This window comes from Narcine bancroftii, chromosome 5, assembly GCF_036971445.1.
Source record: "Narcine bancroftii isolate sNarBan1 chromosome 5, sNarBan1.hap1, whole genome shotgun sequence".
NCBI lineage: Eukaryota > Metazoa > Chordata > Chondrichthyes > Torpediniformes > Narcinidae > Narcine > Narcine bancroftii.
The window spans coordinates 52,165,419-52,185,912 of record NC_091473.1 but is presented as its reverse complement, the minus strand read 5'-3'; the positions used below and the strand labels follow the sequence as shown (position 1 = coordinate 52,185,912).

At 42.5% G+C, this 20,494-nt stretch overlaps 1 protein-coding gene and 1 long non-coding RNA gene across 11 annotated transcripts in view; one reads left to right on the top strand and one right to left on the bottom strand.

Moving 5' to 3' along the window:
- astn1 (astrotactin 1) overlaps nucleotides 1–17,625 on the top strand; it is a 2,519,376-nt gene extending 2,501,751 nt beyond the window's left edge. For 6 of the 10 annotated variants that reach the window (XM_069937475.1, XM_069937466.1, XM_069937465.1 and 3 more), the window contains 4 exons: nucleotides 119–254; nucleotides 3,982–4,082; nucleotides 7,022–7,205; nucleotides 10,366–10,950. In XM_069937475.1, the coding sequence (XP_069793576.1) occupies nucleotides 119–254; nucleotides 3,982–4,082; nucleotides 7,022–7,205; nucleotides 10,366–10,603 (659 nt within the window). In that variant the 3' untranslated portion in view covers nucleotides 10,604–10,950. Of the gene's footprint in view, nucleotides 1–118; nucleotides 255–3,981; nucleotides 4,083–7,021; nucleotides 7,206–10,365 lie in introns of those variants that run through there. The other 4 variants (XM_069937468.1, XM_069937469.1, XM_069937467.1 and 1 more) reach the window with 4 other exon arrangements.
- LOC138763394 (uncharacterized) lies at nucleotides 11,244–20,012 on the bottom strand. Its single transcript, XR_011357522.1, has 2 exons — nucleotides 19,635–20,012; nucleotides 11,244–11,665 (listed from the first exon to the last, which is right to left on the bottom strand). It is a non-coding gene; the product is annotated as an uncharacterized lncRNA (long non-coding RNA).
- Nucleotides 20,013–20,494: the final 482 nt, after the last annotated feature.

Genomic DNA, 20,494 nt, shown 5'->3' with positions numbered 1-20,494 from the left:
GACCAGTGCTTGAGCTGAAAACCAATCTGTTGTGTGCTAACTCAGTTTCACTCTGCAGACTCTGGATTGATCGCTTGAGTAATTTTTTTTTAATCCTTCACTGTCCCTTTCTCCACAGAATCTGTGTTGAGTTTTGTTGATGATATTGCTTCTGGATCCAAGACCCCTTGTGTAATGTTGGGGAAAGTCCCAGACACGGTGTCAAGCTCGATATCCTTAATAATCAGATGCCTTGAGCCTGATACCACATACATGTGAGTAGATTCTGAACACAATCTAACAAGTGAATCTTTTGCACAATGGATTGAGAGGAAGAGCAAGGGACAATGAGGTCAGCAGTCTGAAAAATGAAGAGAATCACCATGGATAAATGGATCAGCACTGTACCTTTCATTCCAGAGAATGGAATGTATGTTGCCCATTCAAATCATTAACAGTCTGTTATAATCTCTTTGCTTATCATAGTTTTGCATCGAGTAAATCAACTAGCTTAAATAGCAAAGTTGCAATGGGAAATGGCAGTTTTATGGAGTTGGATCTAAATCTGTGGTCATGCACTACATTTTCAAATACTATAGATACAGATGTAATAGTCGAAACCATGTAAAAGTCGATCCTCCTATTTTTGGTCCAGAAATCTGGTATTTTCCATACCATCGCATGTAAAAGTCAAACCCCCTATTTATGGCCCTGGCCCCTGATGTTTTCATGCTGTACATCTCTCTGTCTCCATAACTCTGTGAGAAGATGGGTGCAGAAAGTCATTGGGAGAACTGTTATCATTCAGTGCTGGGGGAACAGCAGACAAGAATGTTCCTGTGCTTGATTGCTCTCTGAATCTGTAGCCTGAAAATTATCCATATTGACAACTCATCTCTCGCTTCAGTCCCAGCCACACACCCATCCAAACACCCAACCCCCCAGGGGCCCTCCCATCAGAATTCCCTACCCCCCGACTGCAGACTCTTGCCGAGGCCCCAGCCGTCCACCCATCCTACCTCCAGACAGCCTGACTGCCCTCCCATCCGAGCTCCTGACGCCCCAGTGGCCCTCCCATCCGAGTTCCCTATGCCCTGAATGCAGACTTACGACCCTGTCCTGGCCACCCACCCGTCCAGCCGAGCTACCAATGCTCAAATGGTGCAGGTACTTACTGTAGTCAAAAGTAGTATGTGTGTAATAATCAACTCCCTAAATTTTACCCTAAAAATTGGTCCATAAAATTTGACTATTACAGTAGTAACCATACTTTATAGTTGATGAAATCCAGGGCTTGAATTGATTTTAAAGGCACCATAATCAATATGGATAATTTTCAGGCGACAGATTCAGAGAGCAATCGAGCACAGAAACATTCTTGTCTGCTGTTCCCCCAGCACTAAATGATAACAGTTCTTCCAATGACTTTCTGCACCCATCTTCTCACAGAGTTATGGAGACAGAGAGATGTACAGCTTGGAAACATCATATACCACATGTTTTTGCAGCAACAGGCCCATTAAGTCAGTCTGAGCAATCTTACTCCCCCTAAGATTTCATGCAACCCAAATTCTCCCCACATTCCCATCAATCACCCCCAAATCCTGCTACTCACCCGCACGGGAGATGCAGTTCACAATGGCCAAATAACCTGCTAATTGCCTTTACAACTATTAACTTTTCTGATTCACCTCAGACAAGAGTGCTAACCTTGGATTTTTTTTCTTCCCCATTGGAGTGTATTGACCTTGTGTATTGAGTACAATCCCTTCAAAAGCCTGCTGCTACATCTGGACTGGCCGATCACTGAGCCTAATTTGCCAGTTCACTTGAGCTCGCTCTGCTTTCAGGTCCCCACAGGTGTCCTTATTTAAGCTTAAAATATGAGTCTTGGACCCATTTCGCACGTCCCCGTCTGACTTGGCAGATGTTTTCAAGCTGATGCGATGGATCAAACATGATTGGCATTGAGCTGAGCCTTCAGCCCACATTTTCAGTGTTGCTGTCTGTTTCCTTCTTATTCTTTGGCCCATTGCAGCTCACACCTCTTGTGTTGTCTCCAGATTTATCCATTCCCAGACAGGTGCCTTTAATAAACTTGTACGGAACCCAGATATTGCTGCATGATCCTGGTTGGCACCATTCCATTCACCCAGAATACCTGCGCTGATTGCATCCTAACCCAAGGGAATCTCAAAGATATGGTGCAGATCCAGGTGTTCAATAATTCCAGGACCTTGCCCCTTGTAACCTTTCAACACCCCTTGAGCTCTCAGCTCTGTGAGAACATGTTGTTATTCTAGCTCTGTCCCCTTCTTCCCCAACCCCCTTTGGGGAAACCATGTGACCATGATGCTATTCCAAGTCTGCCCCCTTCAGCGCCCATCATTCTAATACTGGAAACTACACCTTTGGGCATTGAAGTACTTAAGTCAGAAAACTCTAATCTTTTGTCACCTGATTAGTGACCCTCTTGAGAAGCATTGTCAGACATTGTGCATGTCATATCAATGCAAGTTGTTGTTGTATGTGTACAGGAGGCCAGGCTACAACAACAGGGGTGTGGGTGAGTCGCAAAGCAGAGCAGTGAAGGTGGACACGTTGACTTGGGTCCAGCATTTTGTCAGCATTACATTCCAATTGGATACAAGGTGCTTGAAGTAAAGTTAATTCCTTCCTTTGGCCTCCTTTCTCATCCAAAGGGTGCACATCTCCAACTCAGAGTATATTGTCTTCACAGCATGACTAGAATCAATGAGGCAAAATGCTCAGCATGGACCAGAGTTGTCTAATAAGACAGGAGTCATCTGTTCACACCATCAACGCTGTGACAAACAGACGTGAAGTACTGTGTGAGGATTTAGGTTCCATTGACTGGGAAGGGGAGTCACTGACATTCACTGTGATTCCTGCACATGTGAGGAAATAGACAAATGGAAAATGAACAATGGTTGATTGAAGATGACTGGGAGTGGTTTGTGGAATTTGTTTGATCGATTGACAATTGAGAAAAATTGAGAGAAATTTTGGTGAATGGATGATAATGGAACATTTGGAACCATTGATAACAAAAGTTGAACTCTAATGCCTTTAAAATAAATCTCCCAAACTTGATTCTGTTTCATTTGTCAATGTTAGCACCCCCCACTCACTTGTATACTTCCAGTCACCTCTCAATCTGCACATCTTTGAGACATGGGAGGAGACGGGAATACTGTGAGAAAGATGATGCTGTGGCAGGGAGAATGTGAAAACCCCACACAGAAAGTACCTAAGGTGACAATAGAATGAGGGCCCGTGGATCTGCCCAGTAACAGCACTATCTGCTGTGCCACTCTGCTCCATCTGAGGCACCCAGTGCAGACTGGCTGATACTACTGAAGGAATCTACCCTCTGGAATGTGTTGAATCCCATATTTGACTTCATCCTTACCTGTCCTGTACAATCCACCAATATGAAAAATGCGTGAAGTCACAGTATTACCTCAGTCTGGCCAACTTGACCACACTCTGCTGCGAGCGGCAGTGCCACAAGTTCTGGACATCCCTTCTGAAATCACACTGACCCTTCATTCTGACCATGACTTCCTTCAGAGTGACCTTCTTGCCACGTGGCCCTTTTTTCCAAAAATGTACCTTTTTTTTTGCAGCAGGCAAAGTTTTCAAAGAAGAAAGAAATCAAAACATCACAAGCAGGACCACATCTTTTTGGTCGTTTGCCCTGCTAAATTTTAAGTTCATGGACAATCTGTGTTGCCAAACTGGCTGAACACACCACAAGGGTCTGCTTCCACTTTGATGTTGGCCTTCCTGTGTGATTGCTCTTCTGATCTGAACACCAGCTGAATCACAGTGGGTTTTGGACCACCAGGTAAATGCTGCTGCAGGAGCACCTGTTGTGGTGCCAGTGTGTGCTTCTGTCCAAATTTCAGAGAGGAAGGAGGCAACTATATGCGTATCAACACCAACATTAACTTTGGGAATCCTTTCTGCCCCATGCAGGTTCACCTTGTGGAGCGTGGACAACACTGGAAGGCGCTCCAGGCCGAGTCCAGTCACTGTGAAAGTCCCCTGTCCGCTCCTGGATGATGTCAAAGCCAAAGGTACTCTGTTCTCTTTTTACAGCAGGTTCTCAGTTGCACGAAACGATCAGATCTGGGTCATCACCATTTGTACTGGGCCCATCATTCACCATCTGTTCAGTGTAATCACCAACCATAAACAACAGTATTTGCCACCCCTTGTGCACTGCAGCTGATTGATCAGCAGTTGGAGAGATATTTCCATTGGATTATTCACCCCTATCTAATCACACATGAATCCACAAGATATCAGGTCCCTCGGTGTCATTCTTTGCAAGATGTCCCTGGGAAAACATCAACTGTTTTAAATATAATGTGCTTTGTGTAAAAACACATGGAACAATCCCCAGAAGCAGCAGGCCTCGGTGGGAAAGTGTCAGTGATCGGTGGCGTCCAGCATTTCTTTTTGGTGATAATTAAACATTATTTTAATGCTTAAAAAGCTTTCCTTTGTGGTTGTTTAAACACTGTTACTGTTGAGACTAGACAGTTAAAAATGACCAGTTCTCCAGAAATTTTTTTTAATCCCAAATAGTCCTGGTCCCAATCATTTCAGATAGTACAACTCTGATTGTCATTTGTTCTTTTTTTGATGTTCAACCTTAACTTGTAAGAAACAGAAATGTTGGTTATTGGAACTTCAGAGCAGTATAAATTCCTATATGATTGATTATCCACACAAATGGAAACTATTGCAGTGAATGTTTTTTAAAAAAAAAACAGATTTATGGAACCTTGGTTTTCAAGTGATATTAAGACCCTGGTTAAGAAGAACGGGTCCATTGCCTGAAGAGGGCGCACAAAATCAGTGAACCGGTGCGGATTCGAAAGGCCAACATGGCCTGTTTCTGCTCCGTAAATGGTTATATGGTTATATATAGTAAGCAGGCAGAAACAAGTGAGTTAAATTGCACAGGACAGATAAATGAAGAAAAATAAAGCATCAGACAATGAAATTCACAGTTCTCCCTTGGGTTGATCAGGAGAACAATAAAGATGACACGTCCTTTCCTTCAGAAAGAAGCTTCCTGTCATGGCTTCCATCTGGCAAAGTTCACATTACTCTTCAAAATGTCAACAATGAATGTAGACTGCTGTCTGCCGTGGTCTCACAAAAAGGGAGAGGATTCTGTCATTCACTTGATTTGGAACAGAGAACTTCCCTGCCTCACACCCATAACCCTCTATTTTTCTCACATTTCTAGGCTCTTTCTCACAGTGAGAGTGTTGGCTGCCTATATCATGAAGGAGTAGCCTTCTCACCCTAACACTAACCCCCAAAGCTTGCCACCGAACTCAAACAACTCCTATCTTGTTCAAAACGGCATTGTTGAACCCAAAGCAACTGAGACCAGGTGCAAGACAGTGCCCTTTGACCCCAGCCACTATAATTTTGCAACACGCAGTACTGATCTTTTACCCCAGTGTCGGCAACTTTCGATGCTTTGCTCAGTTGGTCACAGCTGCCTGGAGCAGATTACCCTCTGCCTTTCCTCTTTGTCATAGCCAAATGCATTCGCAATCTCTAATTATTGGATACCAGCAGTGGGACTGTGCCTCAAACATTGGCAGGCTTGTCTTTGAGTCAGATGCCTGTGGGTCAAACATTGCACCAGTGGCATGATTGCAGCATTTGGGCTGATACTCAAGTGCAGTTCAGTGAGGGGCTGCATTGAGTGCCACTGTCTTCCAAGGGTCCCCAATATTGAGCCTCGAGGCTCATTCTGAATTTGGAGCAGGAAAGTTCTGGCCAAAACTTCAATCCCATGATGGGTGGCTGCTGGGTTTGTGGTGTACAGTGATAGAACATGGAATATTATAGTACAGTACAGACCCTTCGACCCACAATGTTGTGCTGGTCCATATAAACCTACTCCACTGCTGTCTTTAAAGAGTTTGTATGTTCTTCCTGTGATTTTTTTTCTGGTTTCCTCCCACTTCCCTCACTTCTGACTCTTCTCCATCGCACTTACTCAATTTCAGAAGTTTGTGGAGGAAAGATAACTGCACAAATGCTGGTGCCTAAAGAACACTGGAGCCTTGCAGGGAACTGAGGCAAGAATGGCAGCACTCCAGTGTGTTCCGTTGGCTGCAGGATAGTGATCACTGCATTCAAGCCCAGTCCTCTGTCATTTTCACCTTCAATGAAATTCCATCACCAGAGACACCTTAACCTTTCCATTTGCTTCAGCTTTTCAAAGAGACCATTAACTCCCTTGTTCACTTTTCTATCTCTCCCCCGCCCCTTCTCATGGCACTTCTTTGTGCATCCCTGGTATGTACATCGTGCCCTGTGACCACATCGGGACCCCCTCCCTCGCACCATTTCTGATGTGAGCTCGTCGACCTGTAAAATTGACTCCATTTTTCTCTCCTGCAGCATATTTCAACCATTTTCTATTTCAGCAGGCTGCTGCCACCTGCACCTCTCAGTTCCAGCATGTTTTTTTTTAACCTCTTTCACTGCTCTCTTTCATTTACCTCCATCTCTGCTGGTTGGCACAGAAAGATTCCGTGTCACCAGGACTCCAGTCAATCACAGGCGTTCTGTGTCACATGGACAACTCTGGGCTCCAACCAGTCACAGGTGTTCTGTGTTACCTGGACAACTCTGGACTCCAGGCAATCACAGGCATTCTGCTTGTCTTTCATCCTCCCCCTCTCTGCGCAACTTAAAATATGTTTTCTCGTTTTTTTCAAATTCTGATGATGTTATTCCAATTCTGATTTGCTCTCTATGGACACTGATGGACTTTTTGAATATTCCCCATGATTTCTGGTTATCCTGTCTATCCTGCTCCTGCTGCTCCATTCCTTGTCAAAAGCACCCCCAATTGAGAGAACATTTCCTATCCAAATAATAAAATCTATTGTACATCTTTAAAACATCAAGTATAGTTTATTCTTTTTGCATTTCTTCATTCTCTTCTATTAGCTCAATGACTTTGTCTTTTCTGCAGAAATTGCTGATAAAATCTATAACTTGTTCAATGGCTATACGAGTGGAAAGGAACAGCAAACTGCATACAATACACTGATGGATCTGGGCTCGTCCACTCTACACCGAGTCTATTACCATTACAATCAAGACTACGAGCACTTTGGAGAATTTACATGGCGTTGCGAAGATGAATTGGGACCAAGGTATGTGCAATACAACCAGTTATGGGGCTGACATATCTTTATCACCCAAGGCACATTCAGAAGTATATCTCAAGGGGTGATGATCTGGTCCATGAAAGCAAGGTCCAGCCATAATGCACATTCCCAGAGTAGTTTGCTATCTTAAAGTAATTAATAATTCAAAGTAGCAGACTTCACCACAATCTCCAAGGAATAGGAACTTGTTCACAATGACTGGGAGGAATTAGACAAGGATGGAATTATCCAGACCGGTGACTGAATATGGTTATTAGCCTGTGTATGACAAATGGCCATTGATTTCTTTTTAAATTGGGGGAAAAAATGAAGTTAAATTCTGAGCCTGCATGGCAGAAGAAATAGCTGGTATCCAACAGGACAAATTAGCTTGTAAATCATTTGATTCCAATTCTCCTTTGTTGACATCGTGCCTCAATGATATTCTCAAGAGTGGGGTCTCTGTTGCACATGGAGGTGCAGTTTCAGGTTTCCATTGTTAGGTCACAATGACAAGTTAACATGACATGAAGCAGCTCCTACTCCATCATTGAGTGTTTTGTAATGGTTCCCAACAGGAATATCATGTCCACAATTGTTGGCTTGAGCCCAGTAATCACTGACCACTGCATTGAATTCATCATTGAGAACTCATACTGTTGAATCAGGAGCTCAGAGAGGTACTGGACTTCAGACGTTTTAGTTATCATGGCTGATTTACAATATCTTCAGCAGTTCCAGGAAGATGTAAGATAGCCCAAGCAAACCCATGCAAATGGGTGAGAAGTGAAGAAGATGAATGTAACAATTTGCTCTGGATTACAGGCCCAGCCCAAATTGCCCTGAGCTCCAGTGAAATTTGTTCTTGACCCTTGCAGTCCATGAGATAAAAGAACTTCCATAGAGGTGTCAGGTGAAAACCTTGAAGATTTTGACCAAAGGAGCAGCAATCTGCTTCCAAATCAGGGTTGTTGTGTGACTTAGAGGTGATGATGTTCCCATGCATTTGCTGCCCTTGTTCCTGTAAAATCTTAAAGGAGAAACACAGAATGCTGGAAGCGCTCAGCTGGTAGGGCAATGTCTGCTGGAAGAGAAGTATAGCGATCATGGTCAGGCCTGGAAAAGTGAGGAAAGCAAGGTGGGGGAGAGGTAAACATGATCTCTCCAACCAGATATCACTAATGTTTGCCTTAACCCCTCCCCCGAGTTGCTCTTTCCCTATCGGTTCTCTCCTTTTCATCAGCTCCTAACACCCTTCCTTTACCTTCTCCTGTCAGAGCTACCCCCTTCCCATCACTTCTCAGATTGTTACTCTTCCACCCTACCACCTATATCCATCTGTGACCTCTCACCTGTTAATCTGTCCTCCTCCCCCTGTCCCCTCCTTCATTCTCTCCTCTCCTCCCACCACTTTTTTATTCAGACACCTGTCTATTTTTGCTTTTACTTCTTATGGATGCTGTGCAACCTGCCACAATTCTCCAGCACCTTTGTGTATTTTAGGTCGATCGGACAGTGAGCATACCTGTAATAGGGTGAGATCCTATTTGGGTTAGTGGGGCAGATAGGTAGTGATAGGATTACTTTGCCCAGTGTGTTGCTGATAAGGCTGTGGAATTTGCCCAGCACATCAGGTTGTACAAATGGAGAGAGAAAAGCCTGTTCCTCATAACCCTAAATTTCCCTATTCAAAAATCCATTCATCTGTGCCTTGCATAACATTGCACAAGGCAGCTCTACCTTGGGCAGATTCATTCCTCTTTGGGAGAAGGAATTCCTTTTTATCTTTGTCTTAAGTTGCCTTCCCTGACTGGGCTGAGCTGCAACATGATTGCCTGTTTTGCTCCTCCATATATATGAAGCTGAGCTTCCTTCTCTGCCCTTTGTTATTGTGGTGGTATTGCCACATAGATCCATATTTTGTTACCCACTCCCTATCCAAGTGAGCCTCTCCAATGACACAGGCAGATGTCCTCAGGCAGATCAGTCCCAGCCTTTGTGCAAAAACACATACCTCCTCCCTGACAAGCACCTAGGACCCCCGGGTGGTGTAGGGGAGGTGTTCACTGGGACTTGGGTGCTGTTGTCTTGCATCCATCTCCTCAAATTTGCCCACTAGATCTGTCTGTCTCTGAGAGCCGGACATATTTGGTCTCATTCCCAGAACACAGCACAGCACAGATACTGGCCCTTTGGCACATGTGGCTGTGGCTGGCACAATCCCAATTAATCTGAAATGTTGTTGCTTGGACCTCATATCTTTCCCTCCATTTCCCTGCATCATTGTCTGTTGATTCTGGAAGCTTCCGAAATGCTGCTGTTGTATCAGTCCCCACTACTACCCAATCAGCCTTCCCCCCACTCCACCCTTTTACCGTGGCACTATTCTAGGATGGTAAGGAAGAAGAATGCAATGCTTGGATTCATTTTGAGAGGAATGGAATATAATTGTTTTTAATTTAAATTTGAATGTTTAAATTTTAAATTTAGACTTCCAGCACGGTAATAGGCCATTTCGGCCAATAAGTCTGTGCTGCCCAATTCACACCCAATTAGCCTACACCCCCGGTACATATAAATGCAGAGATGGAATGTTGAGAGCTTTATAAAGCATTAGTCAGACCACTTTTGGAATATCCTGTGCAATTTTTGGCTCCTTATGTGAGGACGGATGTGTTGGGATTATTAAGTGCCCAGAGGATGTTCACTGGAATAATTCTTGGGAAGAAGGGGTTATCATGTGAGGAGTATTTGATGCCTTTGGGATTGTACTTGCTGGAGTTTAGAAGAATGAAGAGGGATCACTAAAACCTGCTGAATACTGAAAGGACTGGATAGAGTGGATGTGGAAATGTGGAGGAATTTCTTTGGGTGTAACTTGAAACTTTTTGTCATATTTTGTTGAAGTCCCATTTGTGAGAATCTGCATTTTCACTATTCACATGAAAAAAGTGACTTCAGAATAACTTTAAACCTAATTCTTATTCTTTTCCTTCATATTTCCATCTCCATCACTCCCTAACTCATTGTTCCTTATCTTTCCATTTCTACTCTTCCTCGCTCCTTCTTGCTCTTTCTACTCTTTCCAACACTCTCTCTTCCACTAACACTTCTGCCTTTTGCTCTCCCTCCCTGATTTCCCTCTTCACCAATTCATCATCTGCAGGAAGGCTGGTCTGATCCTATCCAAGTTGGAAGAGTTAAGCAGCTGGTGCAGAAGCCTCCTGAGGGAACCCAAAATCACCCTTCGCCGCCTCTCCTTGAAGTACCTTTCCTGCCGATACAGTGAAATGAAGCCCTCAGGAATTAATTGGCAGGAGCTGAGCACAGAGGTCAAAAAGATCTGTGAGGAGCAGTTCCTGACAGTGCTATACAATGATTATGGAGAACTGAAAGAATTCTGACAGAGGAACGAATGTATTATGTGTCCATTCCCCAACCCCCAAACCCCTCCCTCCCTCCCCTTGTCTTCCCACACCCACTTTGCCACCTGTTTTCCATGCAGTGCACACGGCCTTCCAGGTAGAATGTTGCTTGTCCGCCCACAGTTGTTTGGTGGAAATTATTGAACCCCAGGCTTATTCTCCTCTGGTGACAAAGCATTGAATCAGTTTTGACCGCGTCAGTCATGTGCAGATCATTTGCTTTCATCTTTCAGGGGAATCAGAGGAAGGATGAGTGCCAGTGTCTGCATCCCACTGCCTAACCTTGCACGGTGTTTGAGGCTGCAGATCTATTGAGATCACTTCGCTGTGAATGCTCTGTCCTTGTTGCATATGAAGCAGTTTTAATGATGGTTGGTCAGTCATTGGGGATGCACTCATTGCCAAGACTGAAACTGCAAAGGCGATATGTTCAGGTTCAATTTTGGAATGGAGTCAAGTGATTCATTCTAGAATTAGCTGAGCTGAAAGGATGACACACAGGTTAACTCAATGCCTTCATGTGGACAGCCAAAGGAGTGATTCCACACTTGGGAAAAAGTTAGGTTACTGTGATATTGGCCCCCTGTGGAATGACAAATGATTGAACCACAGAGCCAGATGACTTGGTGCCCAATTTATTGTAAAGGAGATGACCAGGATGCACAGTATCAGATCTGTGGAGATGGTTCAGCAATGGCATTCAATATACACCATTGGTGAGAGTCTTATGCTTCCCAACGGCCTCTTTTGTAAGGAGTTTAGAATTGACCCCCCCATGACCATGAGAGTGAGAAGTGAATGGTAACATTTAGCTTGGTCACAATGTCCTCATTGTTCTTTGGGACATTTCCAGACTTGAGATCAGCAGCGACAATCTTTGCACCTTCGCCACACCCAGTCCCTGCATTTGCTCACTTGACCATATCTGTTTGATGCCTTGAATCTGCTGTGAAGTATCATGTGGTGCTCCACGTTCACCTTGACAGAATGGCAAACTCGCCAGCTGGTCATTCACAATGAACCAATTCCTTCAACATCCCCCTGCATGCAGATGAGATCAGTTTAGATTAGACCAGTGAATTCCTTGCCAATATGAGGCACTTCTGATTGAAAAGAATCGTCAGGTGCATGGTTTACAATAAGTGTTTTAATATTTATTAAGTACAGTTTTATATATATATACATATATGTATTACATAAATTAAAAATAATCAACTTTTAAGATGACTGCAGGAAAGGCCCAGTTGTTCAAAATGCGATGTAATGTTTTTCATTGCTTTTTGTTCAAACACTGTAGCTGCTAACACTTCAGCCATCAAAGAACAAACCAATGAAAGTGAGTGATGAAGTGAAGTTGAAAGGATGGCTTGTCCCATACCAGACTTTGACCTCAGAACAGAACATTGCAAGGTGCAAGGGAGACCTGCAGATATTCCATTTAGGGAAAGATGAAATCAATTGCACTTTGTATCTCTCTCCCCCATTCTGCACAAAACCCACTAATCCCCTCCCCAGATTAATACGTTCAGCAAGGCCTGCTGTTGTTCATCTTTTGTCCACGTTCCAGCAGAAGCCCTCGCTTGGATTCTGTGCAGCTGCACGCCATATTGTTGCAGGCTGATTACTTCAGTAACTGGAGACCACTGACTACAAAACTTTACAGCACAGTACAGCCCCTTTAGCCCATGATGTTGTGTCGACTTCACCATTAATCTAACCCAGTGGTTTTCAAACCACTAACCTTTCCCTCCCTCACACCCATAAACCTCCATCTTACATCCATGTTCCTATGTAAGAGTATTTTGAATGTCCATATTTCACCAGGTTCCACCACAATCCTCCGCAGTGCATTTAAGGTACTAACCACTCTGTGTTTTTATATATTTTTAAAAAAAGAAAATTTGCCTCCGGCATCTCCCCCAAAATTTTCTACGATCACTTCAAATGGATATCCTCTGATATTGGCCATTGCTACCTTGGGGAAAAGATGCTGGCTGACCACCCTATTTTTGCTTCTCATCATCTAAAACATTAGTTGCCTCTCATCCTCCATCACTCAAAAGAGAAAAGCCTTATCTCTGTCAACATTTCCTCATAAGATGTTCTCCAATTCAGGCAGCATCCTGGTAAATCTCCTCTGCACCCTCTCTAAAGCTTCCATGTTCCTCCTGTACTGAGGTGATCAGAACTGTACAGAATACTTACATTGCTGACAGTCCATATGACTGTTACTGCGAGCAGTGCTTTGTGAAGGGTTGAAAGGCTGGGATATAATGGGATATTTCTGTAAGGTTGGCTTGGTTTACAACTTCTTGGTGGAACACCTCACCTTTCAGTCTGATGATTTCTCCATTTGTAGCTTCATTCATATGAACTATTTCAGCTTGGGGTTTTGTTCCAGTATTTGATACTCTCAATCTTGGATCTACTTTCACCATAAACAAGACAACTATTTCCATAACCATGATGTGATAAGTACAGCCCATGCAGATGTACAGCATGTCATTTAATTCAGCTTCCTTTTACTTCATCCAAGCATGTTTCTCTGCTGAACCCATCCCTCCAGAACACACTTAAAACTGTTATCTTCTTCTTCTGTGGCTATTGCTCTCTCACATTGTTTCTGTGGGTCAGTGGCAGCCAAAGTGACATTGCGATGTATATGCATGTGTGTGGTGATATGCATTTGGGTGTATGCTTGTTACCTCTTCCCTGGCCAACAGATCTATTGTAGCATCCTTGGTTACTCTTCCTTAAGATTTGTATTGCTCAAATCATCTCCTAGGTTATGACATGCCTTTCACTCAGGAAGATGAAATGAGTGAAAGGTGATTGATCGAAGGAGAATGTGGCATGATTCTTGAATTCTAGAGTTGCATAGCCTATATATGGCCAGCTTGTGTTTAATTAGTTTGAGTTTGCAGTTAAATGTTTCTAGAAACAATCCTGGCCTCTGTACAAACAGATTCAGAACAAGAAAGTTTGCCAACATCTTTCAGTTGCAAGATGGTTTACAGTCACACAGGGGAGATCTTTCCTCAGGAAAGGTCTTGTGTCAGTGCCTCTTTTTTGGGATTTTGCACTTTCCAACAGGATATGTTGCCTTGCAAATATCATTCTTTATTTTCCAACTTAAAATACTCAAGGTTCTGGACTGTCATCTCCCCTTTCTCCAGTTAAGTAAACAGCAAGAACACTCTTTCATCACCTACATTAATAAGCAGAGTGCGCAAATCCAAGTAACCATATAACAATTACAGCACGGAAACAGGCCAATTTGGCCCTTCTAGTCCGCACTGATCCAAGTACCCTCCTCTAATCCCACTTACCAGCACCCTGCCCATATCCCTCCATCCCCCTCCCATCCATATTCTTATCCAACTCTTCCTTAAATGACCCTGCCTCCACCACCTTTCCCGGAAGCCCATTCCACACAGTAACCACTCTCTGAGTAAAGAAGTTCCCCTTCACGTTACTCCTAAACCTTTGCCCGTCAACTCTCAACCCATGACCTCTTGTATCCATCTCTCCTACTCTCAATGGCAAAAGCCTTTCCACATCAACTCTATCTATCCCTCTCATTATCTTAAACAACTCTATCAAATCCCCTCTCAGCATTCTACGTTCCAAGAAATAAAGACCTAATTTGCTCAATCTCTCCTTGTATTCCAGATGTTGAAACCCAGGCAACATTTTTGTAAATCTCTGCACTCTCTCTATCTTGTTAATATCCTTCCTATAAATCGGTGACCAGAACTGCACACAGTACTCTAAATTTGGCCTCACCAATGCCTTGTACAGTTTCATCATTACTTCCCAACTCCTATATTCTATGCACTGATTTATATAGGCAAGCATACTAAAGGCCTTCTTCACCACCCTATCCACATGCGCTCCTACCTTCAGGGAACAATGCACCATTATTCCTAGATCTTTCTGCTCCACTGCATTCAATGCCCTCCGATTTACCACACATGTCTTGCTTTGATTATTCTTTCCAAAATGAAGCACCTCAGACTTATCAGCATTAAACTCCATCTCCTATCTTTCTGCCCACTCATCTAAGCAGTTTAAATCCCTCTGCAATCTTTGCAAACCCTCTTCATCATCCACAATTCCCCCTATTTTAGTATCATCTGCATATTTACTAATCCAATTTACCACCCCATCCTCCAGATCATTAATATATATGACAAACAGCAACAGTCCCAATTCTGAACCCTGAGGTACACCACTTGTCACCAGCCTCCATCCTGACAAACAATTATCTACTACTACTCTCTGGCACCTTCCTTCCAGCCACTGTTGAATCCATTTGACTATCTCCAAATTAATACCCAAGGACTTAGCCTTACTAACTAACCTCCATGCAGAGGCCTTACTGATGTCCATATAGACAACATACACTGCTCTACCATCATCAAAATTCCTAGTCACCTCTTCAAAAAAATTCCAACAATTGGTTAAACACAACCTTCCACATACAAATCCGTGTTGAGTGTCCCTGATCAGACCCTGTCCCTCCATAGACTCATATATACTATCTCTAAGAACGCTTTCCATCAATTTACACATTTGTCCTTTCTGATTCTCTATTGGACCAATTTTGTCTCTCACTTTCCTTTTGCTATTTACATATTTGTAGGAACCCTTTGGATTTATTTTCACCCTGCTTGCTATAGTCACCTCATGCCTTCTTTTAGCTTACAGGCCGATAATTGCTAGGCTTGTTCCTCGAACCCTTTTTAAACAAAGGAACCACATGCGCAACACACCAATCCTCCGGCACTATACCCATCTCTAATGACATTTGAAAAATCACTGCCAGAACCTCTGCTATTTCCTCACTAACTTCTCTCAATGTCCTGTGGAAAATCCTGTCAGGACATGGAAACTTATCCACCTTTATATGTTTCAAAAGCTCCAGTACTACCTCTTTCTTAATCACTATAGTCTCCATATTTACCCCCTTTGCTTCCTTTACCTTGCACAGTTCAATATCCTTCTCCTCAGTAAATACTGAGGAAAAGAAATTGTTCAAGACCTCCCCCAACTCTTTTGGCTCCACACACATTTGTCCTTTCTGATTCTCTATTGGACCAATTTTGTCTCTCATTTTCCTTTTGCTATTTACATATTTGTAGAAACCCTTTGGATTTATTTTCACCCTGCTTGCTATAGCCACCTCATGCCTTCTTTCTTAAGATTCTTTTTACATTCAATATAGTACCCAAACATCTCCTTTTTCCCGTTTCTTATAATTATTGTAGTACTTCCTCTTTTTTCGAACCAAGTTTCCAATATCCCTTGAGAACCATGGCTCTCTCAAACTTTTGACCTGACCTTTCAACCTCACAGGTTTATAAAGATGTTGTACTCTTAAAACCTCTTCTTTAAAAGACCCTCTATTTCTCTATTACATCCTTCCCAGAAAACAAATTGTCCCAATCCACCCCTTGTAAATCCTTTTGCACCTAGCTTTTCCCCACTCAGAAACCTCAACTCTGGGCCCAGACCTATCCTTTTCCATAATTACATTGAAGCTAATGGCACTATGATCACTGGACCCAAAGTGCTCCCCCACACATACCTCCATCACCTGACCCATCTCATTCCCCAATAATGACTTGTCCTTTGATGACTTGTAATGTCAAAATAATGTCTTGGATTCTGGCCTTTAAATTGTCTCTGTGATGTTTCACTGCTCAGCAATTTTTAGAGAGAAACCCAAGGTCCCCATGTAATGAACAGATCAAAGAGTGAACTTTTTCACAGGAAGATAGGCACACATTATTCTCATCTATCTACTGACATTTTCACTGTTCCTACTGCATATATCCACTGACACATTCCAGAATGAAGCCTGCATTGATATTTCTCTTGGAGAAGTACAGTAAATCAAAATAATACAATAAAACCCCATGTATCCAGAATTCAAGCAACTGGCAGCCTCAAGCAACTGGGAAAAAAATGAGGAAACTAAATGTTAACAATTAAAATAAATAAGAATAAAATAATAAGTAAAAGATACACAAGTTTAAAATTGTAAAAGTAAATGTTCTCTGAAGTAACACATAAACCTTTGGTGAAGATGGGAGCAAATATTCATCCAGCAGAGTCATGCTTGGTTGTGCTTTGCTCGTAGCAGCTGTTTGAATAAAGTAAGGGTCACCCCGGTCAGAGGCTTTATCAGTAAACTTGGGGGAAGAGGGGTTAATTACCTATAATATTATTGTTCATCTTTCAGGCTTCTCTGTGGAAGGGGAGAAACCTGCAGATGCAGTGACGGTTAAATGTTTTCAAAGAATGTGACTGAAAATAAAGTAAAATGCTTCAAGGTTTATAGATTTATGCAAGTAGTTTGTTCATTGTAAGTACAGTATAGTATTTTTTGTCTTTTAAACTGTTTATTCTTAATGCAGGTGTATTAGTTAGGCATTAAACAACTGGAAAATGCACTTATCCGGCATCTACCACTCCCCATAGGTGCCAGATACCAGGGGTTTAACTGTGTTCAACAAATACCGCAGTTAGCCTTGATAGAGTAAAGTCTGAGAATCTTTAAAAAAAAACTCAGTTGCTTTATTTAGAAGAGAATATTTTCATCGAGTTTTTTTCATTCAGTTAATGATAAGGATGTAAACTCTGTGGCTGCAGTGTAATGTGCACAAGTATCACTGAAGCAGCCAGGTGTGGGGGCTCCTGGTCCACCGTCCTGCGGGCGGGCAGAGTGAGTCTTCATTGATTGGGCAAGCTGCCTCTATCTCAAACCTGTAACATTCCTTCTGGACATTTAACTTGTGAATGAATGTGTTATTTGCATTCAAATGCACAGTGGTCTCAAAGTGGTGTTTAGACATATATGCTCTGAGTTTTGATAAAACAGGTTTTGCAATGGTGTATGTGCTGATGTAAAATGAGAGTTTATGATCTGGTATTCATGTCATTCATTGTATCCTTGAATCCATTGGCTGTTACAACATAAAGTATTGATTCTGATATTTGTCGGTCTCTCATTTCTTCCTTGCTTCTGATCGCAACATAAAATGTTCCAACTATGTCAGGTCTGCTGCAAATGTAGAGTGTTATTGCAAGGGGACAGAGCAGAATTTCAGATTGATCTAGAAGCCAATAGTGTTCTTTCTACACTGCTAATTAAGCATTGAACTTTGCCAAGATGGATCTCTCACTTGGTAGGTGAACAAGGCCCCACTCAAATCACGACCTGAGCTTCAGAAACTCACAACTGAGTTATGAGAAAGAATTGGAGAGTGCAGGAGAGAGGGAGGGATAGTGGTAAGTGCTTGTGAGACAGGGTCTGCGTGAGAGTGTGGTCAGTGCATGTGACGGAGACCTGTGTGAGAGAAGGTAAATGGGTGTGAAGGAGGCCATGTTTATGTGAGAAGAGATCGGGGACTGTGTGTGTGAGGGAGACTGTGCTTGTTCATGTGAGAGAGAGAGAGAGAGAGAGAGAGAGAGGAACAGTGTGTGTGAGAATACCTGCAAAAATCAGCAGGTATGAGAGTCTGAGTGAATGTGTGAGATGAGAAAGGCAACATGTGCATGAAAGAGGGTCAGGGTGCATGAGTGGCCCATAAGAGTGTCTGACTGAGGATGTCTTTTGTAGTGATAACTGGGTCAATATTTGTTGGCCAAGATCAAAGCTGCAGAACCTCAGATGGGGTTAAGGGGGAAGCGTGGATTCTGTTTCAAAGATGTGCTCTTTGCAGGTGTGGAGTTCAGGAGATCCTTTCATGGTTCTGCCTCAACATCAATACAAACCACACAACAAGTACAGGGATCAGTTCCATTGCCCATACCTTGATCAAATCTACAGGACTAGCTTTGAGGTGGTCCCCCCTGGCTGGTCACAGCTGCCCAGAACGAGCTAGCTTGGCACTTCCTGGGAACTGGTTACACAGTTAGAACATAGGAACAGCATGCACAGTGCAGGCCTTTCAGCCCACAATGTTATGCTAACCTACATGATTGATTTAATCCTTCTTTCCCTCATAACCTGCACACGTCCATTTTTCTGATATCCATGTGTCTAAGAGTATTTTGAATATCCCTATTGGGCCAGCCTTCAACACCACCCTGACAATGGATTCAAGGCACCCACCACTTTCTGTATAAAAAGATTTAACCTCTGAGATCTCCCCTAAACTTTTCTCCACTCACTTTAAACAAATGTCCTCTGGTATTGGCCATCGCTGCCCTGGGGAAAAAGTGTTGGTTGTCGACTCTGTCAATGTTTCACATAATCTTATCTTCCATTGCTCCAAAGAGGAAAGCACGAGCTCACTCAACCTTTCTAAATATGACATGTTCTCTAATCTAAGTAGCATCCTGGTAAATCATCTCTGCACCTTTTCTGAATCTGTTGTGAAAGGCAGCCCATGCTGTAATAAAATAAACAGCAGAACTAATTAAGCGTACATTTTTTAAATTTAACCTTGGTAACACTAGCAGAAATGAGGGGTGATTTTTTTTAAAAGTTTAGTAACTCAATCTCTACACTGAATCCCACTCAAAGCATCAGAGTGCTCATGTACTTTTACAAGTTTCACAGAGCTGACTATTTTTGTGTTTGCAATAACATGTTCCCATGTGGTGTCTGCAAAGGCCTGGGAAATGTCAAGGTGTCCCTACTCTTGGTGTATTGACATTCTTGTGGTGTTAATTATTATCTCACGATAGCACAGAGAAGGTCTTGTTTAGAATGCAATTATATTCCCACCATTTTACAGGCAGCTACTGTATTTTATCACCTAATTCATTAACCCTTTGTTAAGCATATTTGTTAAACATATTCTTTCACATTCCCTCCTTTTATCAATCCATGATAACCAACATAATTGTTAGAATGTGATTTATCTTCCCCCCCCTCTCCCCTCATATTCTACTGTTAATAAAAAGGGGGTAAGAACAAATGATTTAAAACAAAACATGAAGGAATTAAACAAAATAATTGCAAAAGCAATAGAACCAGTAGGATGATGGACATTACCTGGATAAATGTTGTCCACCATCTAATAAAAGGCCACCAAGATGGTCCTTTGGGAGGTGGGGGGCATGGTCTGCTAAATGAGTGCTATTCTCCAAAGCATCAGGGATATACATACAGCATTCTTGTCTCACAGCTGCACAAGTTCCTCCATTTTAAAGCTTAACAGTTTTGTAAGGCCACTATTTCAATGATGAGTTGGAAAATTTGGGTTTGTGGGTTTATCTGTGTGTTTTCCTCAATCCTTATGGTTTCATTGGCAAGCTTTTCTAGGCCAGCAGCCAAGCTAATCAATTCTTGGGTTGCCACAGCAACACTTTAGGGGGAAAGAACCTTTCAGTCTCAGAAATAGCCTTTTTTATTCTGCCCCTTATTAAAGGATGATCAGTAATATCCTCAAAATGTCATATTACTAGGACAAGGTAAGTTAAATAGTAACAACCCTGTGTGGTCGCCATGGATACTCTTTACGTCTATCACAAAGACAGATTCCATTTAAAGGTGATTTCTCGTTTTTAAAAAAAGCCATGTTGATTACTCTCTGCAGTGGTTCTCAATCTTTTTCTTTCCACTCACCTACCTCTTTAAGTATTCTCTATGCCATAGGTGCTCTGTGATTAGTAAGAGATTGCTTAAGGTGGTAGGTGAGTGGAAAGAAAAAGTTTGAAAAGCACTATTTTAATCATATCTAATTAACTTGTTATGTGCAGTTCCATCACTCCAAAGGAAATGGACCAATGACAATTTTTCTCAAGCAAAATATTTCGGTAACAATTGGATCTAGAGCAGTGATTCTCAACCTTCCCTTCCCACTCACCTACCTCCTTAAGCAATCCCTTACTAATCAGAGAGCACCTATGGCA